Source organism: Platichthys flesus, chromosome 3 (assembly GCF_949316205.1).
Source record: "Platichthys flesus chromosome 3, fPlaFle2.1, whole genome shotgun sequence".
Classification (NCBI taxonomy): Eukaryota; Metazoa; Chordata; class Actinopteri; order Pleuronectiformes; family Pleuronectidae; genus Platichthys; species Platichthys flesus.
The window spans coordinates 6,523,123-6,544,248 of record NC_084947.1 but is presented as its reverse complement, the minus strand read 5'-3'; the positions used below and the strand labels follow the sequence as shown (position 1 = coordinate 6,544,248).

The 21,126-nt window shown below is 45.3% G+C and overlaps 1 protein-coding gene across 1 annotated transcript; it reads left to right on the top strand.

The window, feature by feature from the left end:
- Positions 1-2,566: 2,566 nt before the first annotated feature.
- On the top strand, positions 2,567-21,126 carry adamts12 (ADAM metallopeptidase with thrombospondin type 1 motif, 12). Its single transcript, XM_062384791.1, has 24 exons — positions 2,567-2,856; positions 3,272-3,636; positions 8,492-8,669; positions 8,805-9,013; positions 9,098-9,181; positions 9,867-9,991; positions 10,107-10,256; positions 11,100-11,243; positions 12,031-12,175; positions 12,273-12,365; positions 12,522-12,667; positions 13,183-13,352; positions 13,700-13,833; positions 14,026-14,146; positions 15,081-15,325; positions 15,543-15,684; positions 15,775-15,901; positions 16,657-16,867; positions 17,088-18,200; positions 18,879-19,031; positions 19,198-19,374; positions 19,524-19,670; positions 19,785-19,938; positions 20,082-21,126. Exons 1-24 carry the CDS (start codon positions 2,730-2,732, stop codon positions 20,195-20,197), a joined length of 4,776 nt encoding a protein of 1,591 aa, XP_062240775.1. The 5' UTR covers positions 2,567-2,729; the 3' UTR covers positions 20,198-21,126.

Here is a 21,126-nt window from a genome sequence, read left to right as displayed (position 1 = left end):
TATCTGTGCACTTGCCTGTGAGACATAAATTGACAACCAAGACTGTAGAAACTATAAGTAAGTCTGGTTCTTGCTCTGGCATTGAACTCCAGTCTCATTAGTCGAATTTGCCATTTCTGTTTATCTTTTGTTGAAATAAAATCTGTTTGTTTCAGTCAAACCACGTCATCCCTTATTTGCTATGGTGTCAGAGCCGTGTCACAACAGTTCAAATATAATACGATTTTTGACCTTCGAAATTGCAAAATGACAAAAGTCTCACAACAGTTTGTTTTGAGTGAACTCTATAGCCACTGATGAAGACCACAGGACACGACTGAAAGGTCCAGAGAAAGTAGAACTCACAATTAGATTAAGAAAGAAAAAATCTTAACTGAACTTAACCTAATGTTACATTCGATGCTACAATGGTTTAATGATTTCTAGTTTCCTCTTGTCCTCTTTGAGCCTTTGACATTTACCTTTTGATCACAACGTTGACCTGAAATGTATGGATTTTGAGAAATAGTCACTCTGCTGTAATAAAAAAAACACAAACCTCTCAGTCATCACAACACAAGAAGGCCTTTGTAAGGAATGCCCCCCCACCTAAGACTAACAAAAGGACCTGATTATTTCCCAGGTTGAGACATTTCACAGTCTGCTGCACATTACTATAACGGCTTGCTTTTGGGGGGGGGGGGGGGGGGTAAAAATACATCTGAGAATTATGAAATGATTCATTCTTGGATCTAACATAATCCAGAGAAACCCTTTTTTAATATAAAACTGCCTTTCTGCCACAGTTACATACAGGAATGTACACGCATGCCATATGTTGGTGGAAGTCTAGGATCTCTCCACTTGTCTAAATCTACGCGATCAGCGAGCTGTGAACTGTTACATCTTCACCCATTGTTCACGATAATTCAGACAAATTGGCCTCGTCACGTTATATGAGGCAGACATTCCAGATGTGCGGTAAAACACACTATTCATCCTTTAATGTCCGGATGTGTCAGTTCCAGTAAGGCCTGGCTTGTTGCTTCTCAAATAACAGTTATTCATGTTAAATTCTCGACACAAAGAGCTCATTACTCACTGTTTTATTGGGTCCTGTGTCAGGGGAGAACACCCCACTGTGGACTGTGAGTGTTGCTTACCCCTTACTGGGGGGGGGGGGGGGGGGGGGGGTAGAGCTGACTGAGATCAACTCAAGGCTCCAGTATCATAATCTGGAACTGTTGGCCATCCAGGGTTATTTTTAGCAGGGTCCTACATTTTCCAAAATGACCTATACTCTGTACTCCGAAAGAGATTTTTCCCCATTTACTTCCTTGACTTCACATTTTGGTCATTTTGGCCGATCTTTGGAAAACTCAGCAGATGATAAGTATGTGGTTGGTCCATAACCATTTATGTCTATATATAGACTTCTTTCATGCTCAGGCACGGAAGAGACAGAGAGATTTCAAAGGACGTCTCAGAATAAACCCTGAGCTACATACAGTATGACACAGTTCACAAGGACTTTGGAAATAACGTCCTCCAGAGATTTACTCCACAAACATCAGATCATATTTCCATTCAACAGAGGGTGGAAGTAAATCAATATTTGAATTTGCATGAAGGTGTTCTTGACGTTCATTTCACAAATCCTGAACGATGGACTCTTCCTGCAGGATTTAGTCACATTTCAGCAGGATAGAGCACAATGAAAGAAGTCCATATAGAAGTCTGGTGATTGAAAAGCAGCAGCAGCTAAATGAATAGAACACATGTTTATACAAACCACAGAGAGTCTGTGTTTGCAGAGGATTTGTCTGTTGTTTGACCCGATCTTCTCCATGAATCACGAGATCTGTACAGATGTCACAGAAAAATGCATGTTAAAATAACTTGTGCAGATACCTTTGTAAACCTGTCTTCTCCTTTATGCATCCATATGACATAACACAGTGATTCCACTTAACTGACAATGCTCTTGGTTTACAAAATAATTGTTTGGATCAGAAAACATCAGCAAACTGAAAAATCTGCTTTCAAATTTCCTGAAGACTGAAGAGTCCAAAACACACAATGTAAGAGAAGGTCAATTATTGTCTATATTATATTATAAACATTTTGAGAATCTGGAAACTAAGAAAGTTCAATGGTTTTGTCTAATAAATAACTGATAGTCGAAATGCATTCCCATTAGTTATCTGTCTGATTTTAATTTGTATGTTGTTGAATTTGTTTTAGTGTATGTATCAAATCTATCTTCCACTACATGGACAACATGGAAACAGTCTCATTAAATTAATTAAATAAAACCTCTTTGCACGTTTTCATTCCGGTGAAGTGACTCCAGGTAGTTTTCCCTTTCTTTGTGGGAGAGGCAGTAAATTGTCTCACACTCAGCATCAGATGACAAGTCTCGACACAGCAGCTCATTCAAATCAATGAAGCGTCTGGTGCTCCCCCTCACACTCCTGAGGAAGAGTAGCCACTGGCCCAGAGAACTCTCCTCCTCCTCTTCCTCCTCCTGCTTCCCTCCTCTCAGCCGGAGCGTTCTCTCCCTCGCCTGTAAAACCACGCTCTGGCTCTCAGTCCTCCCTGTTGCGTGTTTCTCTTCGCGAGTGGACCTTTCTGAGCGTGTTCGTGTCATGACACAGCGCAGCGCGGGATCCAAGTGGTCGCCTCTCACGCCACTGGAGCTCCACCGTCCAGGACCCTTTCCCTGTGCTTTGAGTTTGGCTACATGAAACATGCGATGTCCGCAGGAGCGCCCGGTTCCTCTGCTGCTGCTGCTGCTGCACTTTGTTTTCATTTTGGCATCGGGCCACGAAGAGCTCCCCGACTCTGGCACAGTCTTCTCCTTCTTTGCAGAGCAAGGTCAGAGCGGTGCGGCTGGTCCAGAGCCTGCGTTTCTGCGCATGAATCTGTGCATGTGTCTGTGCATGTGTCTGTCTGTGCATGTGTCTGTGCATGAATCTATGCATGTGTCTGTGCATGTGTGGTGCATGTGTCTGTGCATGTGTCTGTCTGTGCATGTGTCTGTGCATGAATCTATGCATGTGTCTGTGCATGTGTGGTGCATGTGTCTGTGCATGTGTCTGTCTGTGCATGTGTTTGTGCATTAATCTGTGCATGTCTCTGTGCATGTCTGAATAGAAATGCATGACTAGAAATGTTTGTTTGATTTGTTGCACATCAACCTGACTAACTTCTATGGGTAAAAATCCCTTTAATCCATACATCACAACTGTCTTGACTTTTTTTGCATTGTTTCCAACTCGATATGCTGCAGGTCGTTTGTTCCAGTCCGAATCAGACGCGTCCATCGTCCACCCAGAGAAAACTGATGCTCAAGGAGAGTTCATTACCCACTCGCTGTCTCACCACTTCCAGGGTGGAAGAGTCAGACGTGACCTGCGACCCCTCGCAGCGGAGGAACAGGTTTACTATAAGGTCAACTACAGGGGTCGGGCTTTATTGTTCAATTTGACTGCCAACAACAACCTGCTTTCAAATGGCTACATCCTGGAGAGGAGGAACGGCAGCGCCAACAGGACTGAGCATCGTCCCTCTGGGGGGAATTCCTGCCACCTCCTCGGCACCGTGGAAACGTCTGATGTGAGAGGAACTGCCGCCATCAGCACCTGTAAAGGACTGGTAAGGAATCACAGTGTTACGTGGCTGCACGAGGAGAGAGCCCCTTTCTCCACATGAAGCTTCTCTGCCTAAAGGTCACATCTCTTTGAAAAGCATAGGAGCTTCAGGCAGGAAGGAGAGAGGGGGCATCACTGTGGGGAAGCTGGTATGTGCTGTCGGCAGTCACAGGCTGTTGAGCAAACCCTCACATCTGACAGTGCCCTGTGTGTTAGTTTGCCCTCTCAGGACTTCCTGACACTATTTGCTGAACGACTGCTGCTGCTGCTGTTTTTCAGCCGACCATCAGACTCCTTTCTCTTTTCTTTTTTCTGTCCCCCAGATGTTTCTCTTCTCGCTCATTCATTCACTGCTCCGTCTGCTCGGCGGAAAGTCTTTGTAAACCCGCCCATACTCTTGGAGGTGTTGCTTTGTTCTCTGCTATATAGAGCTCCACTAAGCGACTTTGGCACGGTTTGACAGATGGAGACACAGGAAATGGAGACATACTTTGCCTTTAATGTTTCTTATCAAATATGTAATAAACTACAAAAGAAAAGAAGACAGCTGGACAGCAGAGAGTCGAGTGAGCCGCCCAATGTTTAAGAATTTTTAAATTATGAAAACATACTTGTACCATATTGAATTTTCTAGAGAAGAAGAACAAAAAGATGATGGGATGTGTCAGTTTCAGTCATGAAGAATGTTTCGGTGTAGGGGTTCGATTGTGTCGCAGCAGGAATGCCCGTCCTGCAGGGTCTTGCCTCCTGCGTCTCTGTGATGGTAGTTTGTGCTGCACGGCCTCTTCCTGCAAAATCTTTTGAAAGCATCTTATTTGATGAATCTGATTTCAAACAACTGGAGGATGAAGACAATGATCTCTGCACCATTATCATTTATATCTGACCCACTATACATCCTCTTCAGTAATCCTCAGTAGGTGAATGTGTTGCAGGAGTTTACTCATCTACAACCTGCAGCGTTTAGAGGATTTTCTCCACCTGCATATACCTGACTGCTCCAGTTGGTCCCTTCTCTCCGGCTCACCAGGGAAATCACTAAGACCCATTACACTGATTTGAGGTTCTGCGGTTTAAAGCAGCTAAAGCCACAGAGGAACCACTGAACAGTAAGCGTAAGCACGACAGCTGTAGAGAGGAAAACCCTGCGAGCTGCTATTGAGGTCATTCACCCGTAGGAAGCAGATGGAGATTCAGCGTCCAAATATGAAAACATGATCATCATCTGTTTATTCAGAATAAAACAGATGTTGATAAGGCCTAAATAGGCAGGAAGGTATGTGGAAAGCATTTTTAAATATAAACCAGTAGGGATTTCTCATTTTCAGATGTCAATTATTGTAAAAGATTAGCTCCAGTAGTGCTAATTGCCCATTTTCCCAGTTGTTATGAGTCCACACTGCGAAGCTATGCTAGAAATCCTACTTACATTGAGTTATTATTTTCTGCAGCTAACATGGTTGCATTGTCTTTTATCATAATAGTTAAGGGCAAGTCACGTTTAATGGGTTTAACATAGTTAGGAAGAACTGGCAAAAGAGCTGGGGCTGCAACTAACAATTTGATAGGTTTACTGAATAACCAGTTGGTTTATAAAACATCAGAAAAATCCACTTTGTAATTTTCTAAAGCCCAGGGGGATGTAATAAGATGAATCAGTTTATTTACCTTACAGTCCAAACCCAAAATATCGATTTAAGGGTAAGGTAAATTACTTTAATAGTTATTTTTACATAAACTCCAATTATGTTTTTCTGTTGAGCGCTTAGGGATTCTCTAATTGTTGCAACTCTATTTAGCACAGCCCAGGCAAGGAATCAACATTTTCTGCAGAGCTATACAATATTTACATTACAATATGTCTCCCCCACCCTTAACTTTGACCACTGCACACACATGGATCTGTGAGGAGCAGAGGAACTGGGTGGAGGCTGCCGTCACTGTCCTTTCTTGTCTCTGTGGGAAAACTTCCAAATCAAGCAAAGCAAAAGCTTCTCCCTGGAGTCTTTGGTAATCCCTGAGGCACAGCACCAAGCAAGAACATGCACGTTCTAACCCATTATATTGGTATTTTCCACACTTAGTCTCTTCTCACTATGCAGATGAAAAATGATTATGTTTTTTCCCTCTGTGGAAGAAATGAGCCCCCAAGGGAAAAAACTTAAGTTAGAGCATTGAAACCAGTCATTATTAAGGAACTGTTATCAAAGAAGAAATGTTTATTTTATAATGAGCACCAACCGCCCCCACCTCTCCTGCTGTCCCACTAATCACTGCTGAGCACACTGGCTGTGGAACAGCAGAGACTTTATTCGAAGCCCAGTGTGCCAGCACCACACAATCCACAGAGGCAGGAAACAGAGGTAGAGCAGTTCCACATGGACAACGTGTTTAGAGCACAGACCTGTGTTATGGTAACCTCCCCTGGCTCTGGCACCTCACACCCAAACACGCTTCCTCTAAGTCAGAGGAGGGGGATTAATGCAGGAGGAGGTGGGCAGGAGGTGTCAGAGGGAGGAGAGGTGGAGAGGGTGCAACGTGGACTCCAGTCTCAGGCAGTTTCGAGATGTAGAGCAAAACACACTGCAGAATAATCTCCTATTTTTGAGTGGGAAACAAATTCCTGGTTGGTGCTCCTCCAAGTCGTCTTTGCTTATCGAGCACAGACGTTACACAGGATCAGAAGGATACGTGGTCATTTAAGGATCACAAGTAAGACCATAACCACACTATCCAAGCAGAGCCTCAGCGGCTGCATTTGGTACGCAGATCATAAAGATCATGCAGTGCAGTGGTCTGCATGTTTGGATGGGCCCCTCTGCAGCATTCCTTCCTGGTTGATCTGCACTCCACCACCTGCTTTGCTCTGCTGGGACTCACTTGGAGGTTTAACACTCTGACTGACTTATATGGGACAACAGGGAGGAATGAAAAAGGGAAGGTCTTCGCCCATATACGTTTCACATCTCGCAGTGAGATGATGCAAATGAAAAAAACTAAACTTGATCTGTACGATATTAATCATTCCAATTATGTGTGTGAGTGTGTGTGATTGTGCGTGAATGTGTATGTGTGTGTGTGTGTGGATGTGATAGGGAGCGACAGTGGAATCAGCTGTGTGTTTTCTGAGCAGGGCTTGTGGGAGACTTTCCCAGCTGAACCTATCCGTATCAGTTTGCATGTTTTGTGGATGAGTCCACCACAACTCAGGGACCTCTGGCTGAAGGCCACGTTCTGAGTCTGTGCCCTTGCTCAATATTTAATCTAATCCTGAGTTTGGACAAAGACAACAAAACTCCAGATACTTTTGTTTAGCTATTGCACTGTTAATGTTATGGTGTTTTTTACGTGAACAAACAGCAGCAGCTCAGTTGTATCCTGCAAAGTTTGTGTTGCAGTTTGCAGACACTCTCTTATCTCGTTTTACAAGATTCTTTGCAACAGGTGGAGTAACATAGTCTTTAAAAAAGGAACTGCAAACAGCTTGGTGCTTAGTGAACTCCCTGAATGGAGGAACTCTGCAGACGGCTGAATGAATGCAGTTTGAGAATTTCTTCCCCTCCAAGAAACACATGTAAACCTTGTCAGGATGACCCAGAAACCAGAGCAGTGTGTAGCTCCAGTGAATAGTTGTGTAGACCCCTGGAACCGCAACCGGCCCAAACAGTAAGCACTGCATGGCCTAATCTTTCCCATCTGCCTCTGGCTCCTCAGACACTGAGAATAACTCTGAGGAATAAGATGCAACACATATCCTAATACTTATTTTTGTTGGCTTTAGAAGCACATTTCTTCTTGTGCATATTATAACATCCAACATTCCTTATGATTTTTTTTTCTGTCCTCAGTTGTACTTATGCAGACTTTCCACTTTCCATCTGCTTGGCTCTGGAAAGATTTATACATCCTCATTCTCTCTTTTGAAAGTTAGTATAGGGAGGGAGGGAGGGGTTCATCCCCGAACAGTCTGGGACTTGTTTGGACTCAGTTTGACACAAAACCCACGCACGAACCCACACACACACACACAAACACACACACACACACACACACACACACACACACACACACACACACACACATAATCACCTTAATGAAGAGATCTTGCAAACAGTGAGCTGGAGGTGGAACATTCATATTGTGTGCGTGTTTACAAGAGAAAAAAGTCCTGGAATTGACAGAACCCTGTTTTGTGTGTTTTATACACATGTATGTATTCATGTATGGTATATGTGTGTGAGGGCATGTGTCTATGTGTGTGTTCACCAGAGGACCTCAATAGGAAAAGTGAGTAGCCTGCACCTGTAAGAACACGCATGGCATACTTAGAAGGAGTCTTTGTATTGCTGCTCCTACTGCTGCTGCTGCAGATGGAGAATGTGCCTGAAGGAAGGAGAAAGGTTCATATTCAGATCTGTTGACTAATGGATGGATTCCACCCTGATGGAAATTACTGAGGAATGACCTTTTCGGCGGGTTTTTATTTTACGGGGGAACGTCCTCTGCCCTTTCCTCTTTTAAGTTCGGGGATTGTGGGAACACTGCAATTATCGTTGATTTGTTGTTGCACTCATAGATAATATAACTTCAAATCAGTGGTTAGGTCACAGTCTGAGAATGTGTAACATAGCAGCAGAGACCTAAAGCTAAATTGGGTATGATTTTGGCACAAGAAGTAATTGTTTTAATCTTAGTTGCAAATTGGAGACTGGGATTGAGTAGTTTTATTTCCCTAATCACTGAAACGCTGTAGATATAACATGTATTTTAGATTTCATTATTTGTTGTAGTTTTTTTCCACCATTCTCAACCATTCCTGCTCCACGCACATTGATCCCTGTCATCTGTATCGTCCTCAGAGAGGCTTCTTCTCGCTGCCAGAGGGACAATATTTTATCGAACCTGCTCAGAAACCTGCTGATGATCCTTCAGGGCCTCCAGAGCCCCACGTTGTCTATCCCAGAGCTCCAACAGAGAACCACAGGAAGAAACGCAGCCCGGAGTCTAAGGACACGCCCGGTGCGTGTGGAGTTCAAGGTGTGTATCCGAATTAGTGTATCCATGGTGTTTGTGTAATTTTTACACAAGCAAGTGTTTTACTTTCCTCTGCTAGGGGAGGATTAAGCCACCAGTATACGCCTAGTGATGTCTCCCATTGTCCATGCTTTATAGATGCTCCAGGGGACTCCGTCCAGGTGGAGAGGGAGAGGGAGCAGTGGGAGAGGGAGCAGCAGGGCGGGGAGGAGCAGGCTCGGTCTCGCTCGCAGCGCTCGGTCAGCAGGGATCGCTGGGTGGAGACCATGGTGGTGGCCGACTCCAAACTCATCGAGTATCACGGCAGCGATAATGTCGAGTCCTACATCTTCACCATCATGAACATGGTCAGGGGTTCGAGTTTGGAATTAACTTTTTACATTGCTCTCATTCATTCTGGGTTTCTCACTAACTGCTTTACGTGTTCACAGGTGGCGGGGATCTTTCACGATGCCAGTATTGGGAACGCCGTCCATGTCATCCTGGTGCGCCTCATTCTGTTACAGGGAGAAGAGGTAAGGCTGCACCTGGAAGACGACTATGCAAACTCTAAGTATCAAATGAAAGAGGCACATGGACAGCAATGGAGCATTCCTAATAAAAGGCCTCAAGGATATAAAGGAAACTGTGAGACGCTCCTCTAGTTGGATTCAGCTCTTTACACTGCCCCCCCCCCCCTTCCCCCCGCTGTTTAAAGTTTGTTAGCGTTTTTGTGCGGCAAACCAACTTCAATAAGAAACCATTGGACAGTCCACAAGGACCACAACATCAAAATCTTGTTTACATCATCAAATCCTCAGATCACATTACAGAGCGTGTTTGCAACGTGTCAACTGGTTTCAAACAAGTCTCAGGAAACAGTACAGATTTAACTGAAACATTCAAAATGTAGGACTGTGGCTCGCAGGGACATTTTAATGAACTGAGGCATCATTAATAAAATCTGAGCTTTTTCCTGTTACGACAAGTCTGAGTATCTGCTGTGGAAAAAGCTTCTGTTCTGTCACTGTGGCTGTAATTCACACCTGCTTACAAAGGGGCGCGATAAAGCTGAACCCATTGCAAATCCTGTATCGTAGGACCCCAGCCTCTCTACTGAAAAATCCTCAAGGGGTCAAAACTCAAGCTCTTCTACAACGATGGAATTGAAATGATCTGAATTTTTCACAATGAGTTTCCTGTTTGTGTCGCTTGCTGCAGAAAGGGTTGAAGATCGCTCACCATGCCGACAGCACTCTGGCCAGTTTCTGTGCTTGGCAGAAAAACCTCAACCCTCAGAGCGACACACACCCGGCTCACCATGACGTGGCCGTGCTGGTCACCAGGCGAGTCACACGCACACGGCCATGTGCAGGCCGTCTGAGACAAGATGCCCGCCCATCGTGAAGGCATGGCATGTGTACACTCATTGCAATTTGTAAATTGTGTTCGTCCCCTCAGGAAAGACATCTGTGCTGGGATGAACCAGCCCTGTGAGACCCTGGGTCTGTCTCATCTGTCTGGGATGTGTCAGCCTCACCGCAGCTGCAATATCAATGAGGACTCGGGACTACCTGTCGCTTTCACCGTCGCTCATGAAATGGGCCACAGGTCTGTGTGTATATATGTGTGTGTGTGTGTGTGTTTGTGGGTGTGTGTACTTGTTTTTCAAGACCTTATCCAGCTTAAATACGGCTCTAGTCAGGACCAGTTGACCTCATGACGACCAAAACATAATTTCGGAGGCCCTGGTTAAGGTCAGGGATAAGGGTTTGGTTGGGCGGTCCACCATTAAAGGGAAGTCAATGAAAATGTGTGTTTGTTCGGTGTGTGTGATGTGTACCTGGTGTAATACCCTGCATCATATGATCTCACAACAATGGGTCACGTAACAAAGGAAGCATCCTGTTCCCATGAGCAGATACTATAGAGGAAGATACAGTTGCATCATTAATCTCCCGTCATTAGCGTGTGAGTCCATCGGTGAAACGGCTGAATGCAAATAATTGCCAATATCTAGTGACCGGACATGAAAACAGAACGATACCTGAGATTGTTGTGTAGAAGATTTGGTGACTTTGAAAGTGAATGGGCAGCTCTGAATTATCAGTGACACAAATTTAATACACATTTTCTTTGATTTCATTTTCTTACCACTGGGATTTTTGTAGCTTCTGTGCCACGTTACAAATATAAAGTCTTGTTTGTTAGATGAGAGTCAGTGTAGACACAGTTTTAATCCTACACATGATTATCGGGACTATAAAGTTGCTCATATTCCTTATAAAGTATTCCTTATGCACACATCTCACAGCATTCCTACTGTTTCTGCTTTGTACTAACAGGAAACTATGTTAATACATGCACTGCTGTACTTTGGACCTATTTTATTAGCTGAAACAACTGTATTGCTTTCATTTATGATTGTACAATAATGGTTTTGTCTGAACACAGCTTTGGAATCCATCATGACGGCCAGGGGAACGACTGCGAGCTGGCAGGGAAGCACCCGTTCATCATGTCCCGACAGCTGATGTACGACAGCTCGCCTCTCACCTGGTCGTCCTGCTCCAAAGAATACATCACCCGTTTCCTCGAGTAAGCTTGAATTGGTATTTAATTATGCTGCAGCCGTTTTATATTGATTTAAAACAAACAACATGAATCACCCAGATTTAACACTGCTGGAGGAAAAAGGAACATTTAATTAGGTTTTTGCAGATGTGATTGGAAGCGGTGAAAATTATCCAGAAGCAGAAAGGGGTGCAGTGTTCGTGTGTTGGAACAAATTAATGTTGTAATAGTGTGTGCAGCAAACTGCATCACGCCAAGCTTTTAAAAAACTAACCAAAGAACGAACATGTCAGTGCAATAAAAAGCCGACACAGCAGAAAAGCAGCATTAGATTGTGTTCACAGCTGCTTAAGTCCCGATTGCTTTTCTCATTATTTTCTCTTGCAAACTGTGTCGATGATGAATTCATGAATTCCTTTGTGACAACTGCTTCACCTCGAGCTCCTGGGAGGTCAGAGGTCAGAGCTGGTGTTTGTTGAACTCTGACCTGAGAATCAGCACGCTATTAGAAGAGAGGCCTCTTAACAAGTAATCTCTCCTGGTGTTTTTCCATCACACCCTTTTTAAAACTGGGCCGGGATACAGCAAGGTGCAGCTTAAAAAAACTCTGCATGGTCATCCCTGGCGTGTTTTTACATGACCAGCAAGTTGGTATAATTATTTTAATATATTTCTTATCATAATCAAAGTTTTCTCTCAGCTCCTCCTTGCTGCCATTCTGTTGATTTTTCTTATTCCTCTTTCTGTCCACACCACCTCGCTACCCTTCCTCTTTTTCATCTCTTCCTAAACGTCTGTTTGTCTGTCTCAGTCGTGGATGGGGTTTCTGTCTGGACGACCGTCCTTCCAAGAGGGATCTCACCACGCCGCTGGCTCGCCTCGGCGTCCGCTACACCACGCACCACCAGTGCCAGCTCCAATATGGCCCCAATGCTACCTTCTGCCCTGAGGTCGATGTGAGTATCCTGAACCCACAAGCACCAAGGTAATGTCAGAAATCGTTTAGAAAAACCATCTTTTTGTAACTGCTCTGGGGTCGTGTGTCTCTTTCAGAACGTTTGCCAGATTCTTTGGTGTTCGGTGAACGGCTCCTGTCGCTCCAAACTGGACTCGCCTATAGACGGCACCCGCTGCGGACCAGAGAAGGTGAATGGTGCCCGTTGCCTTGTCTTGTTACTGTTTGGGCTTTATTAGCCAGGGGAAGGAAATGGTTACAGGTTGCTACTGATATGAGAGTGATACTGGTGCAGAGTGTTGAGTATTAAATGTGTCACGTTGCTGTTTTTTAATTTTCTTCTGCAGTGGTGCATCTCGGGCGAGTGCGTGATTGTGGGTAAACTCCCAGAGACTGTGAACGGAGGCTGGGGAAAGTGGAGTACCTGGTCTCACTGCTCCAGGACCTGTGGGACAGGGGTTCAGTCAGCGGAGAGGGAATGTAACAGCCCCAAGTAAGAACTTCTCACCTCTGTAGAGGAGGACATGTTTTCATCCCAGTCCGTTTGTGAATTGGTTGTATTGGAAGTTTGTTTGTCAGCAAGATTACACATAAAAAAACAAATTAATGGATTTCCACATTTCCAAATTTGGTAGACTGACGCAGTTTAGGTCAGAGAAGAACCATTTAGGTACAGATCAAGATGAGGGGACCGATCAAGAATTGTATTTTTGTCTTTCTTTAACATTACGATATAGAGGTTTTTTTATTCATTGTCTTCATTAGGGTATAATTCAGGGATCTTGATGAAAACTAATCTGAGAAACTTTTGGAGTGGGTGAAATTTGGTGCCGCTTAATTGAGTTCCATGAGAGTGTTGGGCCATGGTAGAAGTATATGCTCTACAAAGTCACATTCTAGTCCTAGAGGTGTTATACATCCTGAAGCACATCTCACCTCCTTCTTTTTTCTTTTGCCGTCTCTTTTAAAAGTTGAGAGTGATTTAAAAGTGTTGTGTTTTTTCCGCAGACCAGAGTTTGGAGGCAAGTACTGCACCGGAGAAAGGAAGCGCTATCGGACGTGTAACACAAAACCCTGCCAGAAGGGCAAGCCCACCTTTCGAGAGATGCAGTGCAGTGAGTTCGACACCGTGGCCTACAACAACGAGCTCTATCAGTGGATTCCCGTGTTCAACCCGCGTAAGCTACACAGAGATGCTAGTAGACATCTTTTTGCTCTTCTCTACAGAAACTCAGTAGGTGCAGTTGCATATTTCACCCAACAGGGGGTAGCATTTACACTGGAAAGGTATTAGTGGGGCCTGAAACATTTCAGTGCTGCAGCTGCTGTTTTGAAATTGTCTCTATTCCAATCACTTATATATTCATAAACAAAATAAAATGTTATTTCATCAGGGCTGTGTGTTAAAAAGAATCAAACAGTAAAAACTTTAAAAAATTCCTCATTATTGACTGTTTGACTTGACCTGCCCTCATCATTAATCAGAGTTCAATATTCTTTTCTGCCGTCTCTGGACCTTCTCCAGTGAGCGCCTGCGAGCTGCACTGCCGACCGGTCAACGAGAATTTCTCGGAGAAGATGCTCGACGCGGTGACGGACGGGACGACGTGCTTCATGAACAACAAGTCCAGGAACATCTGCGTCAACGGAGTGTGCAAGGTAGTGTGGCTGGGTAAGAGACTAGAGGAGGCTGGAGGGGTTGTAGCGGAGCAAGGGGCCAGATGCGGAGAGCGAGAGAGAGAGGGAGGAGGAGATGTTCTGTGCAAACCCTCCATCTTACGTTTTTTTTCTCGCTGTAATGTGTCTGTGGTTGCGTTTTTATGTGTTTGTGGGTGTGTGTGTTGTCTGCAGGACGTCGGCTGTGACTGTGGCATCGACTCCAACGCGGTGGAGGACCGCTGCGGGGTTTGCCTGGGCGACGGCACGAGCTGCGAGACGGTCTACAAGTCCTTCAACGAGGCGGACGGCTTCGGTGAGTCCAGGGCATCTGAGCAGCTGGAGACAAATGCCATGATCTCGACATAAGACACACAATTAGAACATTGGACTAACACAAAACAGAAACCCTATTAATGGGGAAAATGCTTTGATGTGTCGACAAGAGCAGAGTAAGAAAAATAAGCACCGAATTCAAAATTTATGTCCAAGGACTGAAAGTCATCTCGGGACGGTTCATTAGCTTTAAGACGTTGTGTTGTTCTGGTTGTTGTGGCAACCCCCCCCATCCACACTGTGCAGCTGTGTGTCCTGCTGCACTCGGCTGGTGCGATGTGTTCTGCAGCCCCGTGTTTGTGTTTGTCTCAAGAAACACACACTTCTCATTTTCTTTTCTTGGCGAAGCATAACTCAGCCTCAGTATCAACATACCGTAAAGACAGATTAATAGAGAGAGAGAGAGACGCTCTAAAACAATAAAACGTCCCCTCTTTCTCCTCTCTCTCTCTCTTTCTGTGTGTATTTGCCCGACACAGCATCCTCTCCAGATAACCAGCCCAGATGTGTAAGACTTCAAAAGACTTAGACCAAGGGCAAACCTCCCCCTCCTTTGCACAAACACTGCAACACACACACACACACTCTCCTTCCCACAAACATCATTAAACGCCAGAGACCCACTCACAGCGGCTTTCGTCCTCCCCCATCCTGCACCCCCCCATCCACACACACACACACACACACACACACACAGTAAAAGCCAGAGACAGGACAGTGCCCCCCCACGCCGAATATGCACAAGTACACTCACACACACATACACATGCCAACCACCCCCACAGACCGAGCCCACCCTCTATTAAAGATCAGAGAGAAAGCTGTCTGGTAGCCTGGATGTGAGTGTGGCAGCAGCCATGGTGGCCCACTCATTACCTCGCCGTGACTCCGACTTCCCCTCCCGACTCTCCCAGGGTACGTGGACGTGGGCGTGATACCTGAGGGGGCGCGGGACATCCTGGTAACGGAAGTCGAGGAGGCAGGTAACTTCCTGGCCCTGAGGAGTGAGGCATCGGAGGAGTACTTCCTCAACGGCAACTTCATCATCCAGTGGAACGGGGAGTACCAGGCCGGTGAGACCACGTTCTACTACGAGCGCAGCGGGAACATGGAGAACCTCACCGCTCCTGGACCCACCAAGCAGCCAGTCATGCTCCAGGTATAGGGCCACATACCACAGATTGAACATTTTATTCACAGTTTTAAAATGTTTCAGTAATGTGAGATGTATGGAACGATCAGCAAATTATAGTTCGGGTCTTTGTAGAGGGACGTCAGCCAATTAGGAATGGAGAAGAGGGCCAACCAATCAGAGCATGCAAACTAAATATTCTTGAGGAGGAATTCTCTTATCGATATTTCCTGTGGTCGTCCAGCTGCTGTTTCAGGAGAAGAACATGGGTATAAAGTACGAGTACACGATAAAGAAGACCAAAGAGGCAGGAAACGAGATCATCGAACCCACGTACAGCTGGAGACACGGGGCGTGGACGGACTGCAGCACCACCTGTGGCCTAGGTCGGCGTCACACGTGACAAGAACGATTTCTCATTCTGTGAATTTCTAAGTGACGATTGGGTTTTGACCCGACGTGTGATTTCTGACCAGGTGAGCAGTTCCAGCCGGTGCGATGCTTCGAGGTGGACGTGGGCGTGGTGGACGAGTCTCTGTGTGACCCAGAGAGTCGTCCTGAGGATCGACACCGAAGATGCAAGACGATGGATTGTCCTGCAAGGTTCTTACTCTCAAAAGCCCTTTGACTCCTGATCTGACCCCACTGTAATGTGGTTTAGTCAGATAAGCATTTCTTGATAATCAACACAGTTTAATATTCGAGGTTATCTACCTGACTACTGTAGGTCTACCCATAGAGTATGATGGCAAAAGTAATTTTACTGCCTCATCTATAGCTTTCACGTAGTCCCAGGGGTGACGCTGGAAGGATACTGGTGGGACCAGAGACTCACAGGAAGCAGGGTAGAGTTAAAAATTCCTCACTGATAATCCAAAAGGTCTGCCACAGGTAGGCCATGGGAACAAGGCAAACAAAGCAGGGGAGGAGCAGGCAGACATTCATAAACTGGGAAATAGAGCTGAGTCGAAAACCACAAGTGGCAAAGGTCAGAGAGCGACGGAAGCACAAAAGGGAAAAACTGTGGCGTAGGAAAACAAAATTGTGCTATAACTGTACACACGGGGTTTACTACGAGGAAGAGCAGGGTAATTAGATGCAGGTGGGGACGATCGGGGGGGAAACACGCAAGCGCAGGAGCTAATAGGACGACAGGTGAATATCAAAATAAAACAGGAAGTGATACATGTGCAAGTCAGACTGACAGACGCTGTGATCTCTTCTTTTGACCCTGGGTTTATCTTGAGAAACAGGGAAATATAACTAGTAAAAGTAAATATTTAAATCACTTATATTTTCAAATTTGAGGCTGACTTTTCAATCTAAATACAGTATGCATATTTGATTTGCTCCCTCAGGTGGTGGGTTGGAGGCTGGCAGCAGTGCACAGCCACCTGTGGGTCCGATGGGATGAGAAAGCGAACGGTGCTGTGCGTCCGCACGGTCTCTGCAGAGGAGAGGGTCCTCCACCCTATGGAGTGCAAGCATCTCCTTAAACCCAAACCTGTGGTGCAGTGCAACAGAGACGTTCCATGTGGGAAGGACTGGGTGGTCGGGGACTGGGAAGAGGTGAGACTGGTTTTTTGTTACCTCCGCCATGGAGCTAATGTTTTCATCTGTTTGTTTGTTTATCTGTCTGTTAGTAAATAGGATTACTCTGTGAAAATGTTGTGCAGATCCAGACCGGGCTGCTGAGTGTGCTTCCAGTTTTTATATTGTTTTAACCATGCCTGATATCCTTCCTTTATCTGTAACTCAATGTTTTATTCATGCTTCTTGTTCTTTGCAGTGCCCAGTCACATGTGGAGGAAGCGTGCGCTCACGCATCATCACGTGCGCACTCGCACCCAAAAAGACCTGTGACCTCTCCACCAAACCTCGGTCCAGATCACTGTGTGCCCTGCAGAGCTGCCCTAACGCGAGTCTACGTAGACGACCTGGGCCCCCACCAAAATACCGCCGCATCTACCCACCGAAGAGCCGCCCTGCCGAGCCTCCAGCTTCCCCTACCTGGGCTCCCACCAGCCCCACAGCCACAGCCACCGTCCCTGCGACAAAGAAAACAACCAAAGAAACGACAACTGCTGTCGTCCCTACCACCGAATCCCCTTCAACCCCGGAAACCACATCCCCTGAAATCATCGAGAAAGATGATGATTATGAGTTCAGTGTTGTCGTGAGGAAAGACGGGGATAAGAAGGAGGACGTTTTTCCTTCTAAACCCAGCCCTGTGGAAAAGGAGATGAAAGCAAGTGGGGTGGAAAAGGAAAACATGGAGGGAGAGGAGGGCAGTACGCCAAACGTGGTGATGTTCACTCCAGGATATGATTATGTTGTCGAGGATATGACGGCTGAAGAGGAGGGGATCATCGACCTGGATGTTTCTACGACAGCTACATCCTTGAAAAATCCTCCCACGTCGACCACTTCACAGACAAGTCCACCCACCGCGCGCGCAACCAGAACACCCACCACAACCAGCTCCTCCACCCCACACACCAGCACTGAAACATGGGTGAAGACCACTCGCCACTTATACAACCCCCACACCAGTCCACGGAGCCACTGGACACACAGGGCTCCCCTCACCACTCCCATGTACAAGAAGCTATCAGTCCCGTCGAAAACCGGCTTCCACACGACGCAAGCTCCTTCCACAACCTCAAGAAAACTGTTCACCACTGCTGCATCGGCCCAGCCCACAGTGAAGATAATTAAAGTGAAGAAACCTGCTACGACACCAAAGAAAAAAAGTTCTGTGTCACGTGCTAAAAAGCCCTCGTCGCGGTCCAAAGGCTCCAAGAACCCAAACCAGCGCCCGGGGAGTCCTGTGAGCAGCTCCCCCAGTGCCAGGCAGCCGGTCAGCAGGGATATCTCCTGGGTTGTAGGAAACTGGAGCGAGGTGGGTACACACATTTTATTACCATATAATCTGGCTTTCCACACACCATACCAGGAAATGTGTAAGTGTTATCACTTAAACAATAATGCAAACCATTTTAGAAGGCATACCATCACTTTTTAAAGATTGTTTCCTTCCCTTAAAGCGTTTAACTGGTGAAATTGGAAAAAAAAACTTTTAATTTCCAATGAAGTATAAGTTAATTATAAAAAAAAAAAGAAATTATTGAAAGATGGACAGTTATTGATGCTTTATTGCATCTTGAATCTCCATATTTTCCCCCAAATCATTTTTCATAACCCTGATACCAGAAACTAAGCATCAAGCAACCATTAATGTTGGGAGATGAATTCCATCGGAATAATTGGACATCCCTAAATTCACTGAGAAAGGAGAGTTTTCATAACTATCCCTGCATGCACCTGCACACTGTGATATAAAAGCCCATATGAATGTTCATGCTCTAGTGACAAGTTATTTCTAATGGCTTCTTGGTGGGCGGTACATTTTATGATTGTTTAATGAGAAAATTATTACAACATTTGCTTTTATTAGGCTAAAACATGCAAAACTACAGGTGCAGTCCTTCAAAGTAAAAAAGGAAAAATTCCTGCCGTGTTAGGTATCACTTTATTTTGTCACCCACATTTTAATCATAAAACACCACTTCCTCCCCAGTGTTCAACAACATGTGGCATCGGTGCAATATGGCGAACAGTGGTGTGCAGCTCTCCGAGCGATGAGGACTGTGCCAACGTGAAGAGACCTGAGCCTGCACGTACGTGTGAGCTGCTGCCCTGTGCCACCTGGCAAAGTGGCAGCTGGAGCAAAGTGAGTCATGACACCTTCCTCAGGGCCCTGGATCCAATAATTAAATCCATTAATGTGACTTTACTCTTAATAGTTCATCAAATGAATTCCCAGAGGATTTAATGGGTTTGTTTCTGTTGTTTTTTTCTTGTCATCCGTTCATTGCAACGTGTTAATACACCCGCAGTGCCCAGATAACTGTGCAGTGGTGGGACGGAGGCACCGGGACGTCCAGTGTGTTGATTCTCAGAGTAAACGTCCCCTCAGGCCGTTCCACTGCCAAGCGGAGTCCAGCCGACCTGTCAGCTCTTTGACGTGTCCCCACAAGCCCTGTATGACCTGGAGCATATCCCCCTGGGGACAGGTAAGAGCACTACACACATTTAATCCATATATTATATTGATTGCACTAAGGGCCACAATTATTGCTGCTCTGTCTAATGATTGAGGGACCTTTTCACCTTCAAATGTGGAAATTGACTTTTGCTCTTAAATCCTGTGGTTTTTCCTCAGTGCTCCGGCAGCTGTGGCGAAGGCATCAGGGAGCGTCTGGTGTACTGTCCCGAGCTTCATCGCTGCAGCACCACGCTGAGACCAAACAACACGGACACCTGCAGCCTAAAGCCCTGCACGCACTGGAAGACCGAGGAGTGGGAGGAGGTCAGTCACACGCGATCGAGATTCCCCTTCAGGCCCTGATGACATTTATATACTATAAATTAAATAGAGAAATCGTAGAAGTGGGCTGAGGGATTTTGTTGTGTGACTTTTCAGTGTCCTGCGAGTTGTGGTGGGGCTCAGCAGCAGCGGCAAGTCAACTGTGTGAGTGACCAGGATTCGGCTGTGATGCCAAACAGCCTCTGTGAGAAGATTTCCAAACCAGAAACACTCAGGAAGTGCAACATGCAGGAATGCAAGACCAACACAGGTTTGTTCGCAACAATGTCTACGATATTACTGTTTATTTCTTTTTTTCTGTGTTAGAAAACCAACCTCTTGGTTAAACCCATTGCAGATAAAACTTTGCATTTCAGTGTTTCATGACATTTGACCTCAGACCTTCTCGTGCAGGTCCAGTTTGCAGAAAGAACACCATGTCCTCACGCTTCTGTGACAAGCTGAAGCTCCTGGGCCGCTGCTCTCTCAGATCGGTCCAAAGACAGTGTTGTGTCACCTGCGGGCCGTAGCCAGGGTTACACACACACACACACACACACACACACACACACACACACACACACACTTATATACGCACATATACTACAATGGACACACCCCAGATACAGTAACACATTAAAACCAGTGACCACAGTAGTCCCAGTTACCACAACATGACAACAAGCACATTTTAATCAGCACAAACAAACCTCGGTCAACTAAGATTATGTTATTATAATTTCCTTACCTATTAAGGTCACTTTTTTAAAAGCAAAAGTTTGAAATGCAGAAATTGAAATATATAACTTTTAATTAAAAAAATTGGGAATTTATACACAGTGACAGATTGGATTGTACTACATGGTGCAGCACGCACTTTGTGTATCAGTCAACACAGTCGTGCAGCACCAATCCCTCTGGGGACTCTTATGATCTTATTATATAAAGATGCTCCACATTCAAGTCACCCGTTCTGTTTTTATTTCAAAGTGAACGAGTAAAAAATAATGCAGAATGTAAATAAAGATTATTTTTTTGTTACTGATTTATTAAATTGTTAATAGTAAGGATAATCAATGTTTTTTGGACTCCTATATTTAGTTGTGTTTCCTGCTTGATGTGTGGTCTTGCCGGCACTGTGCGTTTACATTATTCGGGGTACAGGTTTTCCTGATTCAGTTATTGTGTAAATTATAAAAAAGAAACTACAAACATCATCAGCAGAACCTTCTCAGTTCTCCAGCTCCTGGGTGCTTCTCTTCACTGTGGGTGGATGAATGAGAAAGAGGTGGTGCAGGTCATCCCTCTCAGGTCCCTGTAAAGACTGGCCTCTGTGTTTGTATGATATTGTACAGGCATCACCACCAGTGTCATCATCACATGTCTCCATGGTTAATAAAAGATATTTGTGACGAAGCTGCTTTACAGCTGACACATTGAATAAAATCTTCTTTAAGTG